At 39.2% G+C, this 27,950-nt stretch overlaps 1 protein-coding gene, 1 long non-coding RNA gene and 1 pseudogene across 7 annotated transcripts; all 3 read right to left on the reverse strand.

Moving 5' to 3' along the window:
* Positions 1–110: 110 nt before the first annotated feature.
* On the reverse strand, positions 111–15,069 carry LOC110068637 (uncharacterized). 5 transcript variants are annotated; one of them, XM_089276098.1, is made up of 10 exons: positions 14,589–15,068; positions 13,990–14,126; positions 13,760–13,828; positions 10,455–11,319; positions 9,502–9,670; positions 8,082–8,334; positions 5,835–6,062; positions 4,232–4,486; positions 3,395–3,595; positions 111–2,099 (listed from the first exon to the last, which is right to left on the reverse strand). In XM_089276098.1, exons 4-10 carry the CDS (start codon positions 11,317–11,319, stop codon positions 1,734–1,736), a joined length of 2,337 nt encoding a protein of 778 aa, XP_089132224.1. In that variant the 5' UTR covers positions 13,760–13,828; positions 13,990–14,126; positions 14,589–15,068; the 3' UTR covers positions 111–1,733. The 5 variants fall into 5 exon arrangements, with proteins under 5 accessions (XP_089132224.1, XP_089132226.1, XP_089132228.1 ...); XM_089276100.1 differs by lacking the exon at positions 13,760–13,828 and having other exon boundaries at positions 14,589–15,069; XM_089276102.1 differs by lacking the exons at positions 13,760–13,828; positions 13,990–14,126.
* A 1,601-nt stretch (positions 15,070–16,670) lies between these two features.
* On the reverse strand, positions 16,671–27,891 carry LOC110068373 (uncharacterized; annotated as a pseudogene). The gene is made up of 7 exons (XR_016203170.1): positions 27,683–27,891; positions 27,263–27,352; positions 26,049–26,210; positions 25,182–25,385; positions 18,790–18,897; positions 17,787–17,982; positions 16,671–17,231 (listed from the first exon to the last, which is right to left on the reverse strand). The product of XR_016203170.1 is annotated as an uncharacterized LOC110068373 (transcript).
* LOC149101359 (uncharacterized) lies at positions 19,536–21,018 on the reverse strand. The gene is made up of 3 exons (XR_016203172.1): positions 20,851–21,018; positions 20,425–20,520; positions 19,536–19,711 (listed from the first exon to the last, which is right to left on the reverse strand). It is a non-coding gene; the product is annotated as an uncharacterized LOC149101359 (long non-coding RNA).
* Positions 27,892–27,950: the final 59 nt, after the last annotated feature.

Raw genomic sequence — 27,950 nt, forward strand, 5'->3', positions numbered from 1 at the left:
CTTTTGTTTTATTACTTGGTGCATGTGGGCTCCGACACATTGCGTACACAGTATAAAGGAAGCGAACAAACAATTAGCCCCAAGCACGAACGAGCTTAAAACAAAATAAATTTCTGTTGTAGGCATTCTTTTATTGTGTCTTCTCAAAATGTACTATATATATATACAATAAAGTTACTGTAGCTTTTTACTTTCTGGAGAAATGATTTTGAAAACTAAAAAATTCATCATTAAAAGATGTACAATTACTCTTTAAAGGTAATGTACGCGAGCGATTTTTAATGTAAACGGCGATTTTTAACGCAACCCGTTGACAATCGATGCCGTGTAACATGACGCACAGGGCGACTATTAGTTATTGGTATTTTATCTTTATTTACACCAAATTAATAAAGAAGGCTATTTTCGTGTCAAAATGCTACGCACTGCGTTACAGTAAAATTTACAATATGACTCGGTCACAATTATCTTTATAATTTCACTTTATGGTTTTTTAAAGCTGAGATTAATTATATCATACACTTAAAATGCATACTTATGGCATGCATGCTCGTAGCTTTTGCATAGGTTTTCTTTTCTATGATCTTAAAAGAGGCTAAGGTACAATTTTAGTTTTACTTAAATATCCAGATTTCTTCTTAAGTTGACCTCAAGTTGTATTCAGATTCACGCAGCTTTTTGAGTAGACCTTGTAAAGTGGCTAGCAAGTTTTTTTTTTTTTTTTTGAGCTAACAGCTAGAGAGTGCTTTCACACTAGCAAGAAAACACAAACGAGTGCTCAGACAATTCTCAAAGGAGCAAAATACAGTACTTTTTTCACCGCGACCTACCTAGTCTTATATACAGCCGGCATTAGCACTGCATTTCTCCGCGAATATAGACAGTATTTCTGAGTTAACAGAAAACCCCAATAAGTCAACAAAGATTTCTGATACCTTTTTTCAAAAAGCCGTTGTCAAAATAGGCAACTTTTTCTAACAACTTGCCTCACATTTTTTTCATAACTTTTGCACTTCCCCTAAAGTTGCCAAGAATAACCAGTCTTGCTTAAAATTAGCATGTCGCACAACATTTTCGTTGCAATAAGCTTTGCCGAAAGTATAACTTGGTCCTACTCCGCTTAACGCTCACTGCGAAATTAACGTTGCGATATATATTGATTTTAGAAGGGGTTTTGAACAGGGCAGTTTTCCCTAAAACTTCAATTGCAACAAAAACTGCCGGACAAGTTGTGCAAAAATGCTTCGTGTATCAGCGTCTTAGCTGTACATTAAAGTATGACTGCGCTTGTTACTTAGAGCCCGCTGTTACAAAATTAGCGGGTTCAGTTAGTCGAAGAGAGAATTCTGACAAAGATCGGTTAATGTTACGTTTATAACAGGGAACATTTTTATTTTAAAGAGAAAAACGTGATGGGCGTTGAGAAAAGCTAGCCGAGCTCTTGTTTCTTGTTATCAGCTATCTATAGATCTGTTATGAAGCTTATGCCGATAATAATGATGCGTTAAGCCTTAAAATATTAAGACCTAAAAGTGGATTCTCCATAACTTTTGCCATAAATTCCTTGAAATGCTTGCTGTGAGAATTAGTGTTACATCCAGGCAATTTCCTTAGTTGATGACTTTCTTTATTCTTATTACCTTTCTGCTTGATAATGTATGGAAATTGTAAGGAGAAATATGATGTTGATAACTCTTGGGAAGTATACTGGCGATCGGCTGCTGGAAAGGTTTTTATGAGAGTATTTCTTGGCATCCCAGTCCTGAAGAATCTTTCTTACATTTTATGAACCTTGAGATGTGTTCTTCCATGTACTTCAGAGGAAGTTCCCCTTGGCGCAAGATTTGATAATGAAACTCTTTCATAGAAAACTTTGGTCCCAGTTCTTTTTCGGCCAGTTGCCTCAATTTGATGAAAGTCTCTTGGCCAATCATATAGCTTGTAACAGTGGCTGGTGAGCTTTGGTACCGCGTGATGTCCTTGGTGGCCAGGTCACTTTTGTCCCATGCGTACTGCTCATAAAGGTTTTCAGCTTGTTTACGTGTCATCGCGAAATAATTTACACCAGTGTCGAGAACAGACCGTAAGGCAGCGAGAATCTGGATAAAAATTGACAGACATTTAAACTTCTCATCCTTGTCTCTAAGCGCGTTTTCTTATTTTAATGACCGCGCAAAGCCTGGGACAGGAGGGAGAGAGATTGATGCCATTACTCACGATGGAGTCCAGACTCCCAAGAACGCGTAGCGACTGGGCTGTAAACTATTGTAAGCCTTACCGGAAAAAGGTCTATTGACCAAATATCGACCATTTCAAGCAAACAAAATTTATTTTGAAACAGTGACGACTATGAGCAAAGAAACTAAAATCTTCCACATACAACATGAAGAGCATTTCACCGTGTTGAGGTCCAAAATGTATTGGGTGGTTGATCATTTACAGTCTTAAGTCTTACTTTTGCTTCTTTACTTTCTAGTAGGATTTGTCTTGACTGAGGTCCCGTTTACACGGACGCGGTTTCATTTGTAACCGCATCTTTTTCGATGCGGTTACGCCTTCCATTTACACTGCGCAGATGACCTGCACCTCTTTAAAACTTCTATTTTGATTCGTTCTTGTTAAGATATTATTAGATAAGTAATCGTAATTAGGTGTCCATCATTATTATACATTGTATGCTAGCGACTTGGACACGTTAAGAAAGCTCTTATCTGCACCTCTTTTGTTTTTAGGGCTAGGGGCATTGTTTGTGTTGTATACCTATTGTTTCGTTTGGCCAATCATGAGGACCCTTGTAAACTGTGTAGGTTGGCCCACACTGCGACAATAGAACAACTAATGAAACTGCATCTTTTCGAGAACGCTGTCGAAAGTGGAGCGTTTTCAGAACGATACGGTTTCGTGCCGTGTAAACGGACTAAACGATTGTAGCCGTGTCTTTTAAAACAACGGCTTCCGTTTGGCGTGAAAACATCTCATTGTATTTTGGTGTACGGACTCCCAATCAACATTTTCTGCATTTTTAGCGACTTTGTATTCGTTCGTTATTCTCAAAAGTAGCTCTACCTCGTCGTCAGTCCAAACGAAGCTACTGACATCTTTGCGCTTCGCCATGTTCAAAACAAATGGCGACGCTTCAAGGGTATAATCGTTCCCAGATCTCTGGTAACAAAACATGTCGCAGCCATGACGTAACAGCCGAGAAAACGGATAAATCGTTTTTGTGTAAACGCTTCGTAACCGTATACTTTTTGACACGGTTTCGAAAGGACGAAACCGTGTTGATTTGAAACCGCGTCTGTGTAAACTCAGCCTGGAGCATAATGTCGCTCGTGAAGAAGGCGAAATAATTTTAGACATTGTATTCAGAAATGCAAGTAGCTCTTTGGCTTACCTGATATTTTAACATGCCATATTTCTGAAGCAAAATTTGCTTGTCCGCAGTGTTGACATACGCGTCGGTATCCCTGGCCATCAGCGGGTACTCAACATAGGTGGCCCAGCCCTCAGTATACGACGGAAGGTAGTTCCCGGATGAGATCCAAGATATAGCATCATTACAGGAATCTTCAAAGTTCTCGGTGAAACCTTGGACCTGTAATTGGGTCAATTGAAATTTTAACCTTACAATACTGTGTAAAAAAAATAACGCCTGTAGATTTGTGGCTTGTGAGTATCCTTACTCTTAGCGTGCTGGCTTTCTTTTCTAGTTGTGGACTTTGCGAAGGGGGAGGGAGTGGGGTTAACGTGCCCATTCCCTTATTTCCAAAAGAATTCTTCCTTATGGTGATGAAAGTTGATAGTTAAGGAAACCAACGATGCTTGAGCCCATCTTAGAGGTTGTAGTAGGTCACTGAATTATGACGTCAGATCACATAAATGATGTCAGCAGTTGCCTAATGTTCTGATAGGACGTTGACTGGTAGGGGCAATATAACTAGGATACTCTCTCTAAGTGAGAAAATGGGTCTATTAGAGGGGAAATTGATATTTTGATCTATTACTAAACGGACGTAAGGTAACGTGAAATCTATTTGTTGAATGGAGGACGACAGGATCACTAGTGTATTTCCAAGTTTAACGAATGTTCACATGGAGAATTTGGGAAGCAAACGGGAAAGAAACATAAGGGTAACACAGTGTATGTAGAGATTTTACTGATTTCTTGGCCATGTGCTTTTGTCGCGCTTTGTTACTTCACATCACCCTTAACTTGTTATCGCTAACTTACCTCCAGATGGTGGCCTGGTAACTGCTCGTGGGATGTCGTGGTATATTCCGTGTATTTTGGTCCAAAGTCATCCATGAAGAACGGTAATGTTTGATATGCCAATACCTTGCAGTCGAATAAGCTGAGCTCGTAACCATGGAAACATATTTCAGGGTTGTACTCCCCCTTTACAGAAATACCGCAAGATGGCGTCGTTTTCTTGGGAGGAGAGAAGTAGAAAAGTGGTTCGAGTTTGGGTCGTAGCAGCTTGGCAACCTGTGTCAAGAAAATCAAACAAATCATTACCAAGCCTTTTCGCAGTATTTTAAGAAAATTATGTTTATTTTCGTTAATTATGATCACTAAGCCTCTAAAGTTTGTACAGCGTAACTATTTTCATCGTGGAAGAGAGTGGTAAATTCATTTATTTATGTCAATTTGGAATTATTGACATAAATTTTACTGTATGCAAGCAATGAAAACGATATTGATAAGCTGTTCCATAGTTAACGAAGGGGAATGGTTATGAAGCCTGGCAAACATTAAAAGAACAAACAAAGATGCCAAGATTTATGTTGGAAGGTCCAAGACCGTGCGCAATCCTTTGTTTTGCGTTTATACATTATGCATGAATTACGTAATCAAAACATTTCTATTTGTTAGTTACTCGGTCAGTAGTAAACAACTATTGTGTTTTGTGCACGGTCAAGGCCAAAAAAGAGAGCAAAAACAAAGAACAAAGAACTTTGTCGAGTTTCATAACCATTCCCCTCTATTAACTATTATGACTGTTCCAGGCACTTGGCTGGCGAAAACTTAGTCATCAAATGCTGGTAGCCACCTCCGTTATGATGTTAAAAACTTTACATGGATTGACCACTGAATATCTACAATCTCGATTCGTATCTCAAAATGATATTACTTCTTATCGACTGAGGAGTTCTGAGAATAAATTGGCTTGGCACCAATTATTTAAAGATAAGTGTTTTCTACAGGGGTACTATGTTATGGAACAGCCTTTCTCATGAACTCTCATCTACAGTTTCTTTAAGTGAATTTAAACGTAAACTGCGTCATTACAGCTTTGAATGAGACACGGCATCCTTGAAAAGCAGCTTTAGTAATATGATAGGTTTCTATTCTTATAATACTGTATTAATTATTAGTTAGTTTATGTAGGCAGACTTAGATATTATACTATTAAATTATGCTGAAGGAATTTTTCCGTGTATAACTAAAGTTATCAACTCATTACCAGAAAAGTAGAGAATCTTGGATGCGATAACGTACCTCGAGACCGCTTGTTGTACTTTTCATAAGTCGTAAGGTAAAAAGTCTCCGTTTAAGATAAGTGGCCAATCAGGCCGGCGTTTATTGTCGTTCCGTGGCATGAAGCGGCTAATTGAGAGTATTTCACTCCCTTCTCCCCCCCCCCCCCCACCCCCAACCCGCCCCGCCCCTGTTCCGGAATGGGATGGTAGTCAGTCCAAAGGCTACCCTTAGTTTAATTCGCTGCAACCCATTTATGTGATTTGTACGCTGTAAACTATGTTTTATTACCCCCACCCCTTCCTCGTCACGTCCCATCGCTCGGGGGAAGTAACTAGCACAAATCTACACTAACGTGCTTTGTAGAGTTGATCCATTTCTTTAAGGCTTTCGATCGCACGGGACAAAACGCCTGCGCTCCTTGTGTGTCAGCACACTTCATGAACGCTTCCTCCCCAGACTCATTGGCAGGAAATTTATCATCGTTGAAGAAACTATCACGTGACTTGAGAACTTCTTTGAACTTAAGAACAGCGCTATCTTCGTTCTGGATTCCAGTGTACTGTTTAGCAAGTTCCTTTGCCTACGAGGAAAGAGAGATGTAGCGTTATGTGATTTTACTTGTTTGCAGCACTGCATTATGTCGTTTTGCAGCCTACGGACATTACCATTTATGTCTAAGAACCTCACTATCACTGCTTTCACCTGTCTACGTGGTTTTTATTTTTCTTCAAAAGTGCGAGATCTTCCAAAACTGGACAAAAAAGTTTTAAAATGAAAAATAAATAAATAAATAAAATAAAAATAAAAATAAAATAAAATAAAATAATAATAATAATAATAATAATAATAATAATAATAATAAAAAAATCGGTTCACTCTTTATCAAAACACTTGCCACCCTCTCTATCATCCTCATTCTCTCCTCTATTCCCCCAGAAGCAACTTCCCTGGTGGCTCTCCCTGCCCCAGGGAGGTATTGTGAAAGGCATTACCTCATTATTCCCGTGACTGAGTCTCATTCACTTTCATTCTCTCACTCGCCTTCCCCCATCCCCCTTTTCTTCTTATCTCGCTTCCCCACGGCTACTCCCCCTGGAAATCCACTGACCCCGGATTCATACTTTACTTCAATTCCTAACCCTCATCTTTCTATGATTCCGCTATGTGACCCAATCGGCGCGAATTCCTACCTTACTTCAATTCCTAGTCCGCTCGCATTATGATTCCCCTTTGGAAATTTCTCATCCCGAATTCCTACGTTACTTTAATTCCTAGTACGCGTCCCCCTATGATACCCCTGTGGGAACCCCTCAACCCGAATTCCCAGGGTTTCACTTGATACCGTTCTGTTTATAATCCCCACCCTTGCCTTACCCATTCCCACAAGCTATGTTTGGAAGCAAGGAAACACAATTTTACTTCATATTATAGGAATTTGTTTATTTTTATTTTCTCTCCCGTAACTTGAACCTGAGACCTCCCGCTCTAAAGCGCATCCCCTTATCCACTACACCGCGCTACACGCTGTTGAAAACAATCAACAATTTTCATGGTATCATGACTTACAGGTTCCAGGCTTATCTCGTTTAAATATCAAAATAGCCATTTAAAACATGAGCATGCTAAACAAGCTATATTTAACGTGCGTGATTTAAAAGGAAATTCAGTAGATACGAAATAAACAAAAGCCTTGTTACGAAAGCGTAAAGTTACTGAAGAACTGGAATGAAAGAGATGCGTTTGCTGAAAAATGAACTAGTCGACAAACGAATATTACCCAAAACGCCACCGTTGTAACAAGAACAATTTCAAACAGGCCGTTTTAAATAAGAGAGAGTCAGGGACAAAATATTAACAAGATATTTCTCTAATTCAATCATTGTAACAACGCGCAGTTAAAAAGCTGAGGAGGCGCGAGAATAGACATTATCAGTTTGTCGATGCTTGTTATGCCAGCGAAAACACTCCTCGACTTTCGGGAAGCTTTAGGCATGCTTAAAGTTCTGAGAGAGCGCACGAGGGTCAGAGAAAACGCCTCAAGGCTAGTGGAGAGTCAAAAAGAGCGATTCAACACTCACAGCTGTTGTTACTGTTTGCCTCGACTATAAGTACATCTCAACTGCAAAATTCGTCTCTTGAAGGATTCTAATTAATAATTAGATTACAAGCTCGAGTTTTTTTATGAAGTCATAGGAATTGAGAGCGAATAATCTAACTGCTTTAATAGAATTCTTTCTTAAATTTTCTTCAGCTAATCATTTCCAATCAGTTTTGGTGCATTGTATTTAACTTTAGAAAAATCGCGCGGACTGAATTATCGTTTGGAATTTCCTGTTGTGTACGCGCGCTCGTCAATTTTTTCAACACTTCTCTTTTCTAGTTTTTTAAAGTCGTGAAACCGTAAATGTCCTTCTTTTAGTCTTCTAGGAATTTAATTATCCATTTGTATCTATTTCTGATAGTATACGAGTAGCTCAGCCAATCAGTTTGCAGCATTTGCATTAGTATTCTATTCTACTTATTCTACTAATTGTAACTTGTAACTTGTAAATTGTAAATTCTTTACAATTCTACTAATTGTAAAGAAAGATGTTCCTACCTGACTAAGTAAAGCATCCAGTTTTTGGTAACCCTTATCTCTCAGCTCTTCCGGCGTAATAGAAGTACTTGTGAAGAAAGACAAGATCATCTTGTACGAGTTGGTAGCATTAATGACGTCACCGTTCGGAAGGGTTCCAGTTGTTGGCCGGGACGGATCGCGAACGCCCTCCACGTATACGGAATTTAAAGGCAACTTCGCCATCCCGGTAACTCCGCTGTAACAATATTGGAGATGCTCCTTTTCAAGATACCTGTAACAACATAACAGTGGTACACACAATAAATTGCCAGCAAATAGCCCCGCCCAGTACCTAAAAAAATCATTCTTTTGGTTGTAAGCCCTTTTCCTTCGGATAAAAGTCATCCTTTCCCATTGTTCCTTACTTCTTTAGTTGCTACAAGCCCATTACACTTATATGAAGTTTCTATTTCTAAGAACTGATCAACTACAAACGCATTAAGTTACAAATTTTATAACATTTTGCTTCATGGGCTGGCTGACTGACTGACTGAGTGACTGAGCGGCAGTGACTGAGCGACTGAGCGGCAGTGACTGAGCGACTGAGCGGCAGTGACTGAGCGACTGACTGACTGACTGACTGTATTTAACTGACTGATTGAATGATTGAATGATTGACTGTTTGCCTGATTGACTGATTGACTAATTGACTGATTGACTGATTGACTGATTGACTGATTGACTGATTGACTGATTGACTGATTGACTGATTGACTGATTGACTGATTGACTGATTGACTGATTGACTGATTGACTGATTGACTAATTGACTGATTGACTGATTGACTGATTGACTGATTGACTGATTAGCTGACTGACTGATTGACTGATTGACTGAATGGCTAGTTGACTGGTTGACTGATTGACTGCTTGGCTGACTGACTGAGCGACTGACTGCGGAGGTAAGGACTGATTGACTGATTGACTGACTGACTGTCTGACTGATTGTCTAATTAATTGACTGATTTGCTGATTGAATGAATGACTGACTGACTAACTGACTAACTGACTGACTGATTGACTGACTGACTGACTGACTGTCTGACTAATTGACTAATTAATTGACTGATTTGCTGATTGAATGAATGACTGACTGACTAACTGACTGACTGATTGACTGATTGACTGATTGACTGATTGCCTGATTGCCTGATTGCCTGATTAAATTGACTGACTGACTGACTGACAGTGTGACGGACTGCATGACTGACTGACTGACGGACTGACTGACTGACGGACTGACTGACTTATGGACTGATTGACTGGTTCACTGACAGACTGACTGACTAATTGCCTGGTTCACTGACAGATTGACCGGACTGACTGACTGATTACGGATGATGGATGAGTTATTCCCGCTTTATTCTATTATAGAAATTGAGCTTTTACGTCTACATACCTTATAAGTCTGGTCAGCGGTTCACCTAGGTAAACCAGCAAAAATCGTCTGAGTGACGCCTCCACGCTCTCTCCTCGTTTCTTGTACCACGTGGTGTTCATTTCAGATGTAATTTTCGACGTAAAACGTTTTGCTAGAATAGTTTTTGCCACACCCTCGTTAAAAATACCTGTAAGGACAAAACAGAAAACGTCATTAGTCAAGCAATCTACCCTGCATTTCTCAGCTTTCTTTCTTAATGGAGCGAACTCAAGATATACAGAAATGACACCAACACATGAATAAGGTGATATCAAGTGTATTCATACGAACCTTTGTCAAGAAGTTCTCACTGATGAAAGAAAGAGACTTTTTGATTGTTTTTATTTACTGGATTTAAATAAATCATTTAGTCTCCCTCGGTAATGGGCGATATGAAATTGTTCTATTTTCGCACATGCAATGTGTGGAAAGTTTACCAGCAAGTGAGCAAGCGCGCGAGCGAGGAAGCGCGCGAGCGAGGAAGCGCGCGAGCGAGGAAGCGCGCGAGCAAGGAACGTGCTTGCAAGTAAGCGCGAGCAAGTGAGCTCGCGTGCTTTTGAGTGTTATCATAGACGATGGAGCGAGGAGTGGGTGTGACCGTGCACGTTCAGATCAAATTAACAAATTGACGTCAGTTTCTATGCGTGTGTCCTCTTATTGATGATAAATTGCGCCATAACCTTGTCAAAGTGGCCGTGGAACCATCAGCTGTAGGCGAGTGGTTAAATCTCATTGGTTAAAAAGTTGACAGTTTAACAGCTGAAAGTTGAACTTGAAAGCTTGCGTAAATTAAAATTTTATCCGTCTGTACTCTTCTTGATGATAAAAATGAGCCAATCAGCGCGCGAGAAATTAGACAGTTATTGTAAAAAACGAAATTTATAGCAGCTTTCTCCCCAGTATACATACCAAGACAGCGCTAAAACTCTTACCTGTCTCATTGTGAATGGCTATCTCGTAATAATTTCTTTTAGTCGCGTGAATTCCCGCTGTACAAGACTCGACAGAACGCACCATGCCAGTTTCCACGCCTCGCTTTAGATTCTCAATGTACCTTGAAATAGTCTCACTATGTTTCTTGAACAGCTGTTCAATCTGTTCTAATCCCTTGAGATCATTCGGCTTAAAGGATAAGATTGCGCCTTCTAAGTTTGACAGCACATAGCAGATTGGCTGCCAGCAGTATAAATTCGGTTCAAACATCCAATCTCCTGCGTAATAGTTTCGTTCATAAGGTCCCCAGTCGAAGGAGTGTCTTAGCAGGTGTTGCGCCACATACATAGCCTTGTTTTCACGTAACTTCATTTGTGCTCCGTCCGACTTTCCGATGATCTCCTCCAACCGGTCGTGAAGTCTTCGCACTTCATCGGTAAAGTTCTTGATGGCGCTCGGGTGAGGATCGTAAGGTCGATAATGTTTCCGAACCTCTTCCGCGGTCACCCCGGGTTTTGACCCTAACTTCTCTGGCAATAACTCATGGTGCTTCTGGAGAAGTGCGTCCAGAAATGAGTCCAATCCGACGCGTTTCGCTTCATCAGAAAAGCTACAACCACCAAGACCATTTTTCTTCGGTTCTTCTGATTTACCTCGAGTCAGTAAGATAACGAGTACAATGACTAACGCCAACAGGAGAAGGATTGGAACGGCAGGGAGAACAATTTTAACAAGGCGATATTCGTTCCTTGAACCGCGCTTGTCTTTTTCTGATTTTTGCGGAAAAAACGCCACCGTGGAGACGGGGGAGCCTGGCATTCCATTTTCTGACGAAGTAGATGATTTCGTTCGGTTTGACGTCATCTAAATAGAGAAATGAAAACAACACAACATTACATATCTTTCCGGGGGGGTTGCGGGCAACACAAGGGAGGTAAGGTCGAAAATAGCGCTTTGGTAATGGTTTAGGTGAACGGATTACGTTTCAAATCTCATAGTATTACTTATTAGTGTCACAATTACTCATCACGGCAACAAAATGAACTCCTTTTGCGACTTCCTCAGGATAAGAATTTGCTTGAACTACAGCTCTCCTAAACCTCCCCCTCTCCACCACAAGAATGGATTCTGGTACTGTTATTACCTTTTAGAGGCTCCTTTTACAATTTCTGACAAGTTTCTCCGTCAGTTCTTTCATAGCAGTCCTCCCTCACCCCCACCACTCCCCTTCCGTCCCAGCTACAATCTTGGTCAGAATAAAATAAGAAATAAACCCACCCCTCCCCCTCAACAAATGAAGAACTGCCGCTAAACGCAAAACGCGCCATTTCTTCCGTCATTGAAATGGGGGGAGGGGTGGTCTTAAGCGGTTTTCATTTAAATTACCCGAAATTGTAGTTTCCCATCTTTTTATATCCTCTGAAGGTAAAACACCACACCTGATACTTCACCGTGCGGTTAAAAGTGACTTCACCCTGCGTTCTGCGTGTACAAGATAAGAGGGAAAGAGATATGTACGAGTCGTGTGGTTTAAAGACCACAGAACACATTAGCCATTACGGCAAATACAAACTACACACGCGTAGTTTCATGCCGTTTCCTGCGCGGTCTCGCCTGGGTCCCCCGCGCGCGGCGAGCCATGTTCGGCGGATATTGCAAAGAACACGAACATTTCCATTCCAGTTTTCAAAACAAAATGTTAATCTGTCAGTGGAATCAGGCTCCTTCGACATTTTCTAAAGCACGGATTTTTTTCTGGCTTCAGGTAATAATAAAATGCCCCATTTTTGTTGCGAAGACAATAAAATCGCGTTAAGCATTTTAATGAAAATCAGTACGAAGTTGAGTGCGTGGGCGACTGAAACTTGGATACATGTAACCAATTTGATGTCTTTTCTGTGTAACATATATTCATTTAAATAAGAATACCTGACATTTGTAGCATTACAATAATTCCAAGAGTTCCATCGATATCAGACAAAATCACTTACTGACTGAACTTTCAACGGCTTATAAAACGTCTTCGTTCAAGCTGCAAGTACACCTCGCAAAAGCAAAACAACTAACCCAAACTTTGCTCCAAATCTTAAAAAATTAAAATTTCAAAGACCTTATGAATTATTGAGAATAACATTTCCGTTAGCCTATTATAGATTTTTGATCAAAATCAAGTTATTTGTTCGTTGCCTGAGGGCCCTTAAGTAAAGGAAATTCTCTCTATCAAAGCACGCCCGCAAAGTCTTCAAAATGAAAAATCGACGAAAGAGTGTAACCAAATTAAAAAGGCCGCCCTGTGCAACACAGATTTTTATCTCAAGAAATTTCACTGTAAGTTCCGTTCGTATCATATCAATCAGTTTAGTTAACTCGATCTGATCTGATACTTTCAAAAAAAATTCCCCAAATGCATTTTTTCAAAAGATGTATTTGCTTTTCTGTCGGCAGTTTTGTATCAAAGTAATTCTACGAAGAAGGCCTTGAGCAGGTCAGTTTAAAAAACCATTTAGTGACAGGCACGCTTGGCATTTAAATGGCTTCCACGTGCAGGTTTACATTTTTAGCATCTGTTGACATTTTGAGCACTACAATACAGTACACGAATAAGGAAAAATCACTGTTTCTAGCCGTGTCATATCTAGTTAAAATCAAATCTACAGCGCATACGGATTTCAGCTGGCCAGAATCTAAAAGATTTTCGCGCCAAAATGCCAAGCACCCGTCAAATTTCTTTGGAATTCGTATTACAGCGAACCTATGAGGAAAATGTTCTTGAAATGTCTTAGTGGCGATCACTGCGACAGGCGCAGGGAAATATGGCAGAAGTTTAAGAAAACAAAACCTAGTTGCTGTTATGTTTATAGTTAGAAGTTTGCTTACCGAGAAAACAGGTTACATTGAAGCTCATCCGATAGATTAATAACTAAAACCAATAAAGTTCTTAGCTCACCTCTGCTTATCCGATTCAAACTCCAGCTTGACAACGGACGAATGCGAAGAGGTCAGACTTATGAGTGCAGAATCGCCCGTTTTAGTGACACACAATAGCACTATCTGGTTACTCCTTGAGCAGAACCTTCGCTATAGGCAAAATTTCAAAACAATCTACCCGTGTTATTGTATGTCTTATACCGACCACATTTCTGCAGCTAGTTCGACTTCCCACTCTGTGCCTGTTTACTGAACAGCGAGCTCTTTGCTCTGATTGCCATTGGTGATATTATTGATTTAAACAAAGTTAACACTAAATTATTATGCTAATTGTTCTCACTGTGTCAAGCAGAATTATCATACAGTAATTGCGTACCGTAGCTGTGAAAAATGGAAGTGTTTTCCACTTCTTAGCTTGGCTTTATGTCATCGCGTTTATTGTCCTCTGAAAAGATAAGTTAAGCCGCTTTTAATACTCGTGAACACACCGTGCCCATTTCAAAGTTATTCTGGAATGGAACGGAAAAATGTACACCACTTGAGAGTTTCTTGAGTTGCAAAGTTATTTTGTTTTATAATTAACAGATAACGCAAAATGAGACTAACCTCAGAGTCCGGGTTCTGCGGTTTTACCGAAACTTTATTTTTCTCTGGAATCGTAATGTATTCTTGGCGGTAACCTTATCACCTCTCAGAACACAGTTCGTTTACTCCATGTAAAACGAGATTGCAAGCGTCGTTTGCTGTAAAATTGAGAGCACATTTCGCCATTATGCTAAACTGATGCTGCTTTTCAGATTCAAGTCCCCAGGCATTTTTTGGTTGAATTAATTAAAAGGATATGCGTACCTGCGAATCAAGTGTGCGCTTTAGAATTGTGCCAAAGAAAAATTACAATTTAAAACATCAGTCAAATTAAACGTAAGGAAAACTGTTCTGTTGTTATTATGTTGCTCTTACAAGCTTTTAGTAACACAGTCATGAAAAATTTTGGTGAACTGTAAGGATTCACACGCTCGAATCAATTTCTCATTTCGAATCAGGGATATCTGAATTATTTCACGATCAACCGGCCGGCTGTTTTTCCCTGGCGATTCCATTCAGCGGTTAAATTATTACCTAGATGATGAATAATAATAAAAGCCAAGTCGAATGCTGCGTCACGGCGTGCTTATAATAAATATTTTTTTCCCATAATAACCTACCTCGAGTCCACAGTGAACTGTTCAAATCCACGAGATGTCTTGAGTAAGCTATTCAGGTAGAAAAACGTTGATCTAAGCCCATCGAGTTATCAACGAACTTTCATCCTGAAAGAACAACACTTTGCCGGCCTCGGGGAAGCCCTTTATCGGTTGGCTGAACACAAAGCGCGAAGATTTTCACCGTGACATTTACCATGTAAACGGATCGAATGACTCAACGAATGATTAAGCCTGTGACGTCACGACATGGCAGATTTTCATCTTACAAGCATCAGTTCTGTTTCCCTTATCTACTGCAGATCCAAAATTATCTTTTAAATAAAGCTTTTCCAGCAAATGCACCCTGTTAAAATTCAATTTGAACGCCTTTATCGCTACAATTGTAAAAAGATTTCCGTTTATCCTTCGCGGCAGCAAGACAGCTGTTCTCTTGCGGAAAAAGGAAATCAGTATGCTGAATTCAATTGGAAATGCATGTAAAGTGTGATTGAAAGGAAAAAAAAAACTATACATTAGGGAAATGTGATATTTTTTTCCTCCCTCGCTGTGACCCTGAAGTCCACCCGAGACGGGGTGGGCTGGGGATATTGTCCCCACAATGTACAAAGCCTACAAATGGATTGGTAGGCCAGGATTCCTTTTTTAAATTAAACAACGTACCTTTATTTAAAAAGCACCCAGTAAAAACGCGTGCACTAAAAGCCGTACTTCAATAAACTGAAAGGAACATAAAACTGGCACAAGCTATTAACGAAATGATGGCGCGAGTAGAGAGAATTTGCATTTTGATAACCTAATCACGAGTGATTTTCCTTTCTCTTTCTCGCTACGTTATCAAACAAGAAATAGAGAGCACGTTCTCCGTGTTTTATCGAGTTATAGAAACACCCGTGACAGTTTCAGAGAACTCGGAAAAATCATATCGAGCACTAACTTCTGACTTCTGCTCTCGCAACATCTCTTATTCTCCTAAACTTTCTTTCGTGTTTGTCTAACTCGATACTGAAGAACAGAAAATGTCTTAGTTTATTTCTCCAGTAAATACGTAAGTAGTACGAACTTGAAACAAATTAATTCCACCCGTTTAACATGTTTAAGGGGCTATGTTGGTCACGAATGACAACAGCCAAAAAAAACATTGGAAAAATTGACCATTTTTTGTTTTTTTTTAATTTCTCTTTCGTAATTTATCTCTTCCTCAGCGGTATCAACCCCGGTTTATTTTCGATCTATGATCAATTCTCTGGAGTTTATCTGCCTTTAAAATCGTTATTTTGAAAGCTCTGTTTTTAATTGAGATGACTGATTGTGAATGAAATCAGTAAAATGAAACATGACTAAAAAGCATCGTGCATGACACAAGTTCTAATCTTGAACTGCACAGGTAATGCCACGTTAAAAATGACCTCGATTGCGATTACCAGCCGCTGCTTGAAAAAAGAGCCCGCGTTTCTCCCCCGGGGAGGAACGTAGAGGAACGAAGACCGAAGACCAGACTCGAGAAAGCGGAGGAAATCGAGCCTACGCTCAAAAGCGAAAAATTTAAAACAGTGAGATCACGCGAGAAATAGCAAACTCAGGAGCTAGCGCGGGTTTATATATAGGAGCTACGGATGTCGCCGCACTCTGTTTTTTGTTTTTTGTTAGCGTTCATAATGTTTTACACACCAGGATTAAAACACAATTACAGTTGGGCAACCTTGGTGCGCATGCATAAGGAACAAGTTAGGCACCAGGCGCTGGTGTGGGGTGGATGGGTGGGTGGGGGTAGTTTCTAACCGAGGGTGGAGAGAGGGAAGGGAACCTGCTATATCAAGAGAAACTTAAAAGATTTGCTTCATATTAAAGATCCCCTTGATTGAGGTTTAGGTAGAGAATATAATGAACTTTTTCAAAGCTATAGGAAGAAAAATCGATCAAAGAACTTTAACTCTATAGGGTGAAACCTTCTAGACCGTGACTATAGTAAACTACGGTGACAAACCCCAGTAACAAATATATCGTTAAAAAAAAAAACAAAACAAAACAAAACAAACACAAACAAAAACGAAAACATAAACAAAAACAAAACAAAAAAAGACATTCTATGACGTGGTACATAAAGAGGCTTTATTAACTTAGCTTAATTCAGTACTCGTATTTGAAATACAATCATATAATTGAGGCACATACAATTTATAACTATGACAATTTTCCCCAAACAAAAAATCAAATATAAAAGCTTTTTAATGCGACTTAAAATATATCGACTTCTTTGGTAAACTTCAAAGTTACTTTAATTTTGACCTCACTTAAACATGTTCGACACGTGAAAAAAAGCTGCCAGTAAAAGAACTAAAATAAAATCTTACTTCTCTCCAACTAAAAATTAAAATAAAATTTTGTAATGCGACTTACAATGTTCTGATCTCTTTGCCTAACTTCAACGCTATTTTTAATAACAACTGTAAATTGGACTCGATCACTTAATGTTTTCTACTGATTTAGTCCCTAAGTACCATCTGTTTAGGAAAACGATAACTATTTATCAGTCGCAGACCGTTCCACACTGCCGTTCATAATAGGACGAGCAAAAAATGAGAAAACACGATCTTCTATACACATAGTAGCACCTCTGGCGACAAGTACTGTGGCGTTTGATTCCTGGAACAACAAACAAAAACTTACTTCAGTTAGTCTATCAAATTGCGCGAGTTAGTGAGACAGGTTACGTTTTTTTTTTTCTCCACCCAGCTGGAATGTGAATTGATAGATAACCCGGCCCGTGGGTTTTGGCGAATTCAACTCCTACACCGGCTTCAACGGCCATGCTGGTAACTTCCTTATAACGAAAATTAGAGGAAAGAGTGTACATCGGTGCTCAATATCCCAACTGAAGACATGATTGATCATCGCAGTGGGAGCTGGTCAAGCTGTGAGTGTAATATTTAGTATTACGAATTCACAACGTGACCACTTCCCAGTTGGCTTCATAGATCAGTTGCTAGAGCACTGCACCACTATCGCAGAGGTTATGGGTTTGAATCCCATTCAAGTCTGATTTTGTTTTTGTTTGTTTTTAAGGCTTTAATTTCGCAGCTTCTTAACTTGTGTGTATAACTGCGATGATCACTGAATCATGTCTTCATATCTTTCTCCACAGTTCAAATAAATGATCTTTCACATATTCACTTGCAATATTCCGACTGTTACGCCTACGTTTCACGGGTGCGTCGTCCGAGGCTAGGTCTGTCGGTGCCCTGTCCACCTTAACAACTACTTTAATGGGTAGCTTCGCACACAGATCCGCCATTTCGTCATTCAGATCGCCACGTGCATTGTCATCAAGGGTCCCCACAACCTTAAACTTCAGTTCAGGTCGATTTTGGTTTATCGTCGATCCCGCGTCTTTGTCCTGTTGGAAAATAATTAAAGAAAGGTGATCGACCCTCTTAAAGGAGCTACGTCACGGTTTGCGCATCTTGAAAAGATATTTTTAAGTTTTCAAGTTCGTCGTTCGTATTCCGTGCTAATCGTCTCCATCCTTAACTATCCTTGTTCCTTTAGGTTTTATTATTACCTTTCTAGTTTTTTTCTATCTTAGTAAACTGTTATTTTCATGTCTCCTTCCGTTTAAAGGTAACTGATTTTTACGTCGCCAAAATAACTCAAAACCGGACCGTGAATGACCTCTTTAACTACTGTAGTCCTAATAAATATTACCTGAAATCTTTCAACTAATACGACGGAACATTTCTCTGCAGAAACTCTGATCTGCAGGCAAAGCCAAGTATATTATATACGTACAAGGAAGGCTTTTCTCAGTTCTAAGTTGAACCATCACGGTGCAGTTAATATTATCGCTCAAGAGTGAATTAAGGGAGAGATTGTACATAAAATGTCTTTTAATCTTATAAGGGGATCTTATAGGGTCATAATCAAACTAAGCTGCCGGCCCCAAGAAATTTGGGAGCGATGTCATTTTAAATACTTTTTGTGCCATGCAGGTTTAAAAACTCAAATTTTCTATGCATAATAAAAACCACCCAAACATTTTGCAATATCTCCTCCAATATTACACTTAAAGAGCTAACACTTTTACCATGAGCGGCTAAGTTTGACAAGCTTCAAGTTTGACAAGTCGTAAAGTAATATTAGGCAAAATGTAAACAAAATGGCGATAGCAAAGATGGCCCTTCACTTTACAACAATACAAGCTTACCAGAAGGCGGGCCAAGTCAGCGGGTTTTGGAGCATTCTCAGTTGATTGACTCAGAAAGCATACTTTGGCTTCTGGCATACGGACCATCATATAATTCTGCAAAAAGAAAGTCCCGGTGCATTAGTTGTTTGCATGTGTTTTATAAAAGGTTCTTCACTACCGTACGATGACATTTCACTCAGGTATATGGACATAATTAAATTATTTTTTCAAGAACTCAGTTTCACACACCACTCAAAACAATTCAGTAACTTATACAACCGATAAAGGAGAATCATAAAAAATATAGCCTAAATTTTTCAAGCTGTTTGTTTGCAATCTGTGTTAATCTTCTCCATCCTTAACCATCCTTGTTCCTTTAAGATTTATTGTTATCTCTGAAGTATTTTTCTATCTTAGTAAACTTTTATCTTCAGGTTTACTTCAATTTAAAAGTTTAAATGTAACTCAAAATAATGTGTTCGATTGAGCTTCTTAAACTGATGAATTGCTCGATCTTTTCCATAATTCTGATGTCTTGTCAAACGAGGTGTTGTGCTTGCATCTATCAGTATCTTGCATCTTGTAGTATCATTGAAATAACCTCAGCAATGGGTAAACACAAGGAATCCATTATATCTTTATGCTAGCCTCCTATCCTGCCCTCTCGCCCTAATATTCCCTTCTTCGTATTACCCTCCCTCCCCATCTCCCTTGACCTCGACAGTAATTTAAAGCTAGTGCTCGATACTCACTAACCTTTCTTAAAGTCAACGACTATGTCAGCCTCTTCGTTATCAGGCGAAGTCTTTGGCACATGGAAAGTTTCTGTTTCCTTCTGAGTGTCAATTTGAACCTCTTCGTCATATTCCCTTCCATCGTCTGTCTTCAATTTCAATCTTTATTTTGCCACTGGATCAATTGCTGGTGAATCCTGGAATATCTGACAAGCGGAAAACTATATTTTAACTCATCTAATTAGACAATCGGGGGAGTGAAGCGAGTTTTATATTGAACTAGTCCTCTTGAAAAGTTGAAAGATTCTGATTTCACGACTCCTGAAGGCGTTAAAATCACTACAAGCGATGAAATGTAATAATAATAATAATAATAATAATAATAATAATAAAATAGTGAAAAGAGAAGAAAAGGAAGCTAAGAGAGTGGAGGGACTGAAGAATGACATTTTTTTAACTTGTAGAGATAGAGATAGTTTGAGATAGTCGCTGGCGAGATTAAAACGCTTGTTCTTTAACACTGTTTTCATAAATCCAGACGTATTATCTCTAATTATTTCCACGGAACATGTCTGGATGACCCGGAAAGGCGAAAAATTGAGCGTGTCGAAAAACTGTCAATCTCTCTAATGGGTCTGGAGTCAAACTAGGACATTTTTGTGATCATTTGTAACATTCTGTACCTATATTATTTAGAAAAAGGAGAAGAACCTTCTTCGTAATAGAAATCACACTGAGCTGAAATACAAACGTTTGCTGCCACACAACTGTTAATCTCGAAACGATTTACACTTAGATACGAACAAATTTGTCACTGGGAAATACAGCAGTTATCCTCAGTTTTATTGGGCCGCTTTTTCAGTGAAGAACTAAGAACTTATGTGATAAAGAAAACAAAAACTTTGCTGTTACACTTTACCTTTACCTTTTCCTCAGCTGGGCTGCATTTGCAGATGGATGACGCAGAAACATCGACAGCCAACAGAGTAAGGGACAAAATGAACAGCTTGAAACCCTGGTTAAGAAAGTTAAGTAGAAAAAAGTTGAAGCTTACTCTTTTTAATAGTGAATGAGTCTTAAATTAGAACGCAAAAAACTGTGAGAAAGGATTAAAACTGCTACCATCTTACAAAATTCGTATTAAACAATCATAAAACGGGTCTGGATTCTCTCTAAATTCAATGCAACGCGATTAATTAGTAAACTTTGTTCCATTCAAAGCTAAAATCGGCCCTAAAATCTGGAACTTTTTCGCATTGTTATCACAGCAGGTATATGTACGAAGCAGCAATGAATTTTCTTCTCCACAAATGGGAAATAAAATTATCATCAAAAGTAAATTCACCATTTTCCTGTTGTGAAAAAGCTTCCTGTCTTCTCTCTTCTTGTAGCAGATGGAAAGCTGTGTGGATACAGGTTGAAATAAGCGAAGCCTTTTTATACCATCTGAAGATTTCCCAGTGTTTCCTCATTTTAAACTTGATATCTTGATATTTTTACACGTACGTGGGTTTGACCTCACCTTGTTTCACTGCATTGCTGACAGAGTTGCATAGATCTTTCCTAGAAAAACCGACAAAAGGAAGGAGAGCGATTACACCGACTCTGCCAGCAGAAATTTGTTTTTATTCACATACTGCTGTACCATTCTGTGCTCTAGTATTGAGCACTTCCTTGACTTATAGTAGCACTGCGCATGCCCTAGTTAAATCCAACTTCATCGTTAGGTTAATGTTTCCGAGAAGCTGAAAACCCGAATTTTACTGCGAAGTGTCGCCACACTATTGTCAAGCATAACAAGTACATGGAATGGTGAATTCTTTGCTGGGGCAGACCAGGAGCCCGTCATGATGGGCTCCTTGGCAGATACAGTTTTAGAGAAGGGGATTCCCTGTAGGATGTCTCGGGGCATCATTTCCCGGAAAATGTTTAAAATTGAGTTCCTCGGAAACGGGATTTCCGGCATTCTGAGGCCAAGTTAGCGTGTTATAATGTCTCATTTTCTTAATTTAGCGGGTTTGACCGAATCCCTCGAACCCGCCTAGATCTGTTTACACGTCTTACCATAGTTAGTAGACTATGGTCTTACTAATTAACCAAATTCTCTGATCATTAGCCTGAGACTCAACTTCTGAGTTGTTCCACGAGGTCTTTCACCTGGGTTAAGAATCTGTCTACGGTGGGGTGAGTTATCCATCAGCTCTGCACAGTAGAGTTGTGCAAGTCCAGGTTTGAACCTGAAATGGAACTGTCTTGTGCCATGCGCAATACCGACCATAGCTGAAGGAAGTGCTAAAACATGAGCATACTGACTGCATGTACAGTGGTGAGTATATACAACACTGTGCTTTCAGAGTCGTATTATCTTTTTTTCCTCAAACACGATTTTCCAGGAAAGATCGATATGGCAACGGTTAGAGTAGTGAGGATAGTTGAGCACATATTCTAGGAAAGCGCTTGGTTTGTTTTTTTTTTTCCCACGTGCAGTGTCAAAGGTGGACTTGTGAAGGAGAGTACAGTAAAAAAAAATGTCTTTGTACGGGTTTCATTTATTGGATCCCATTTTCCTTCTTAATTATTAATTAGTTCATGTAAATGGAGATGATAAATAAAAACAAATGAAGAAGTCAGGCTGCTATTGAAAAATCTCGCATGAGCCATTTAAATAAATCCACTAAAATGAGAATTTATTGCCAACTGTGAACTCGGTCTTCGTTTTTAAAAGAAGCTAAATTTTAGTTCAAGAAATACAGTTCTTACGAATATTTCCGCGACACAAATTTGAGTTCTCCAGTCTGGGTTTAGAATCTGATTAGGGTGGGGGTAGGGTTCGCAATGTCTCAAGGGCAGCAGTGTTGTTTTTCATCGTTGCTAATAAAATCGGAAATAACAAAGGCTTTTCCAGTACCCTTCCGATTTTCCAAGAAAATCTATGCGCTGAAACAAGGGCCACTTGTTAACCCTCGGTGTAAGATATCACGCAGCTGAGATATCAAATTAAGTTTGAGGAAACTTTTGACAGCCTTCCCATGGTTCATATTGCGACTTGCTTTTTTGTGGTCGCTGCTTCTACTCCGCGTATTCAGTTCAAATACGGTTCTGCTAAGGAGAAAATAACAGTTGAAAAATAACAGTAGATTTTTACTTTCTTTATCACATGCATTTTCAGTTTCTCAGAAGGGTATTTTAATTTACCAAAAAGATTTATATTTGCAAAAACTAAGTTTGCCATGATAGTTTCATGTTTGAAACTATAAATGGAGCGAATGAAAACAGAATATACAAAGGTAGCACGCTACAAAATTTATCCTACTGATCATGCCAAGATTTACGTACGAAGCCTTCAGCAAACACAGAAAAGTTACGCCCTGGCCAAACGGACTCCGGTCCAAGTAGGCGCAAGTTGAAAACTTGAGTTAGCCAGACCTTACGTGGAGTTGCGTTGACTAGCGTTGACTAGCGATGGCTTGCGCTCATTTGGTGGACCACTCAACCCAAGTCAACGCAAGTATTTTAACAACCTATTAGCCGGTCGATGATACTGGATTTTGGCCGCGCGAGACAAAGGCAGTAGCCTTGAAATGTGTTTCTTTGCGACTTGCGTGTATGTGCTTGAAAACTTGCAAGTTTGTTTGGCCACCCAATGCAAGTGTCTACACAAGTTCAACTTGAGGCTATATGCAACTAATTTATGAGTCCGTTTGGCCAGGGCTTTAAGTCCACTCAATTCTAAAATCGAAGCCTCGAGAAGCCTTGTATTAGTTTGAGAAGATTGATGCTGCTTCAAAATACTGAAGCTAAAAATGTTACAAAGAAACCCTTAATAGAAAATAGGTATCGCTTAGTTTCTTTTCTGTTATCTTTAGAAAGAGCTTTCTTGATCTTGCCCTCTTGGCCCTCACGAGTGGGATTTTTCATCCCTCAATTTTTTGCGTCAGGCTCGGTGTACTTGCTCTACATGCGAGCAAGTAAACAAACCCAAATTATAATTGTCTTTGACGTACACTCTGCAGTCGCTACTTGAGTCGTCGCGCAACACTTCAAGCGTTGCGTGACGATTAGAATAACTGCTGTAAAGGAAACCCTGTAGACTACGAGTAGTCCCTCCTTTGCTTAGTCCGTCGTGCGTTACGCGAGAGAAAACCGCGAGAAAAAATGGCCGCGCGAATTTCTGGGGGCGAGAAGCGCCCATAGGATTTTTCGCGGCCATTTACAGTTTCGCTCGACGAACTAAGCCAAAGAGGGACTACTTGTAGTGTAGAAACCCTGTCGCTCTGCTCGTCGGAAAATTTGGGTTAAACTCCTGAAGGAGTCCAATCTAGGGCTCTGTTAACCTAGGAAAGGAGCCCGGCCTAGAAGACTTAACTCGAAAGACCGGCGGATATCAAGCCAAAAAACGGAAATTAAAGCGTTTTCTTTTTGGAATTTTTATTTCTTCCAGTGCAAGCAAAAAGATATTTTGACAGCTAAAACTGGTGTCGTTTCGTCCTGATCGAACGCCCTAAGCGAGAGCAAAGATTTTGATTTATACACCTTAGCAAAATGACGAGCATCCCCAACCTTTTTATATGGGAGCCCACTCAGTCCCCTGGGCTAGTGGGTGTACAGGAAACCCTGCGCGCATGCGTAACAAATAAGTTTGACGTCCGGCCCTGGTATATATTGGGCGGGGGTGACTTCCTACGGAGATTGGGGGGGGGGGGGGGGGGAGGAGCATTGGTTTTTAGAACCGAGTATACCGAGAGAAATTTACAGAACTTGTACTTTTTAAGCTATAGGAAAAAAAAAAGAGCAAAGAACGCTATAGGGTGAGAACATCGAGACGTATTGGTCTTCAGTAATTAAACCCCAGTAACAAGACCCGGTATATTATTAACAAACATAGACACTCTGTGTTATGTGGTACATAAAGAGGCTTTATTAACTTGCCTAATTCAGTATTCGTATTTGAAATATAATCGTATAATTGAGGCACATTCAATTTTTAGTTATGACAATTTTTAAGTTTTCAAGTTCGTCGTTCGTATTCCGTGTTAATCTTCTCCATTCTTAACTATCCTTGTTCCTTTAGGTTTTATTATTACCTTTCTAGTTTTTTTCTATCTTAGTAAACTATTATTTTCATACTTCCTTCCATTTAAAGGTAACTGATTTTTACGTCGCCAAAATAACTCAAAACCGGACCGTGAATGACCTCTGTTAACTACTGTAGTGCCAATAGATATTACCTGAAATTTTTCAACTAATACGACGGAACATTTCTCTGCAGAAACTCTGATCTGCAGGCATGGTAAAGGAGACCACGGACTAGATTAAAGCCAAGTATATTACATACGTACAAGGAAGGCTTTTGTCAGTTCTAAATCAAACCATGGTGCAGTTAATATTATTGTTCAAGAGTGAATTAAGGGAAAGATTGTAAATAAAATGTCTTTTCATCTTAAAAGGGGATCTTAGAGGGTCATAAGCAAAATTAGCTGCCTTAAGAAATTTGGGAGCGATGTCATTTTGCCATGCAGGTTTAAAAACTCAAAAATTCCATGGAAAATAAAAACCACCTAAACATTTTTGAGCTTTTGAAAGGCAAAATGTCCTTCAATATTACACCTAAAGAGCTAAAACCTTTACCATGAGCTATGTTTGACAGGCTTTAGTTACTGTCTGGAGTCAATTTGCATAACATAATGCCTTCCCTACGCATAGTCGTAAAGTAATATAAGGCAAAATGTAAACAAAATGGTGATAGCAAAGTTGGTCCTTCACGTTACAACAATGCAAACTTACCAGAAGGCGGGCCAAGTCAGCGGGTTTTGGAGCATTCTCAGTTCATTGACTCAGAAAGCGTGCTTTAGCCTCTGGCATACGGACCATCATATAATTCTGCAAATAGAAAGTCCGAGTGCATTAGTTGTTCTTCACTACGATGACATTTCACACAGGTATATGAACATAATTAAATTATTTTTTCAAGAACTCATTTCGCACACCACTCAGTCAGTTTTAACTCATACAACCAGATAAAGGAACATCTTAAAACATTTAGCCTAAATTTTTCAAGCTCGTCGTTTGGAATCCGTGTTAATCTTCCCCATCCTTAACCATCCTTGTTCCTTTAAGGTTTATTATTATCTGTGAAGTATTTCTCTCTCTTACTAAACTTTTATTTTTAGGTTAAAATCAACTTAAAGATGAGTTTTTACGTGGCCAATGTAACTCAAAACAATGTGTTCCACTGAGCTTGTGAAACTGATGAATTGCTCGATCCTTTCCATAATTCTCATGCCTTGTCAAGCGAAGTGTTGTGCTTGCATCTATTAGTATCTTGCATCTTGCAGTATCATTGAAAATAACCTCGGCAACGGGTAAACACAAGGAAACCATTATATCTTCATGCTAGCCTCCTATCCTGCCCTCTCCCCCTAATATTCCCTTTTCGTATTCGAGCGAATTCGGCTCCGAATATTTGGCTTTTCGCGCAGTGCTCCCTCCCCCTCTCCCTTGACCTCGATAATAATTCAAAGCTAGTGCTCAGTACTCACTAACCTTCTTAAAGTCAAGGACTATGTCAGCCTCGTCGTTATTAGGCGAAGTCTTTGGCACATGGAAAGTTTCTGTTTCCTTCTGAGTGTCAATTTGAACCTCTTCTTCATATTCCTTTCCGTCATCTGTCTTCAACTTCAATCTGTATTTTGACACCGGATCAACCTGCAAAATCGGAAAAGCGAAAAATTATATTTTAACTCATCTCTACCTTCCTTCGCATCGTTTAAAGAAAATCTTGTAAAGAAGTCTAAATACATTGGTAGAATATATTTTGGTTGTAGTTTTACCAGTACATTTAAGAACACTGATGATTTTATATACTTTTAGATGTCAATTTTGGTTTTTTATTTGTTATTTGCTACATCTGTATATCTTTTTGCTTAAATTAATGTGAATTGTAATTATCTAGTTAGTGTATTTTGTAAACATTTATTTGCGCATAGCAGGTCCACATCAGCCTTTGCTGCCATCTTTTAACCTGCTTTGTTCAATAAAGTATGTATCACTCCAAGCGATGAAACTGACGGAAAAAAAAAAAAAAGGAAAAGAAAATAGAGAGAAGAGAATAGGTAAGGAAGATGAGAGAGTGGAGGAACTGAAGAATGACATTCCTTTCAACTTTGAAATCGTCTACTTAAGAGATAGGTTGAGATAGTCGCTGACGAAAATAAAACGCTTGTTCTTTAACACTGCTTTCATAAATCCAGACATATTATCTCTAATTATTTCGAAAGACCGAAAAATGAGCGCGTCGAATAACTGTCAATCTCTCTAATGTATCTGGAGTAAAAATAGAGCATTTCCTGATCATTTAATTTCTAACATTCTGTAACAGCTGATAATTATTTTCATGGAATATGACTGGATGACCCGCAAAGGCCGAAAAATGAGCATGTCAAATTACTGTCAATCTCTCTAATGCATCTGGAGTCAAACTAGAACATTCTTCTGATCATTTCTTACATTCTGTGCCAATATTATTTAGAAAAAGGAAAAGAACCTTCTTGGTAATAAAAATCACACTGAGCTGAAATACAAACGTTTGCCGCCATGCAACTATTAATCTCGAAACGATGTGCACTTAGATACGAACAAATTCGTCACTGGAAAATACAGTAGTTTTCGTTAGTTTTATTGGGCCACCTTTTCAGTCAAGAACTAAAAACTTATGTGATAAAGAAAAGAAAAACTCCACTGTTACACTTTAATTTTACCTTTTCCTCAGCTGCGCCGCATTTGCAGATGGAGGAGGCAGAAACAGCGACAGTCAAGAGAGCAAGGCACAAAATCAACAGCTTGAAACCCTGGTTAAGACAGTTAAGTAGAAAAAAGTTGAAGCTTACTCTTTTTAATAGTGAATGAGTCTTAAATTAGAAGGCAAAAAACTGTGGGAAAGGATTAAAACTGCTACCGTCTTACAAAATTCGTATTAAACAATCATAAAACGGGTCTGGATTCTCTCTAAATTCAATGCAACGCGATTAATTAGTAAACTTTGTTCCATTCAAAGCTAAAATCGGCCCTAAAATCTGGAACTTTTTCGCATTGTTATCACAGCAGGTATATGTACGAAGCAGCAATGAATTTTCTTCTCCACAAATGGGAAATAAAATTATCATCAAAAGTAAATTCACCATTTTCCTGTTGTGAAAAAGCTTCCTGTCTTCTCTCTTCTTGTAGCAGATGGAAAGCTGTGTGGATACAGGTTGAAATAAGCGAAGCCTTTTTATACCATCTGAAGATTTCCCAGTGTTTCCTCATTTTAAACTTGATATCTTGATATTTTTACACGTACGTGGGTTTGACCTCACCTTGTTTCACTGCATTGCTGACAGAGTTGCATAGATCTTTCCTAGAAAAACCGACAAAAGGAAGGAGAGCGATTACACCGACTCTGCCAGC

This window comes from Orbicella faveolata, unplaced genomic scaffold, assembly GCF_042242905.1.
Source record: "Orbicella faveolata isolate gen_17 unplaced genomic scaffold, um_ofav_v1 contig_4, whole genome shotgun sequence".
Lineage (NCBI taxonomy): Eukaryota > Metazoa > Cnidaria > Anthozoa > Scleractinia > Merulinidae > Orbicella > Orbicella faveolata.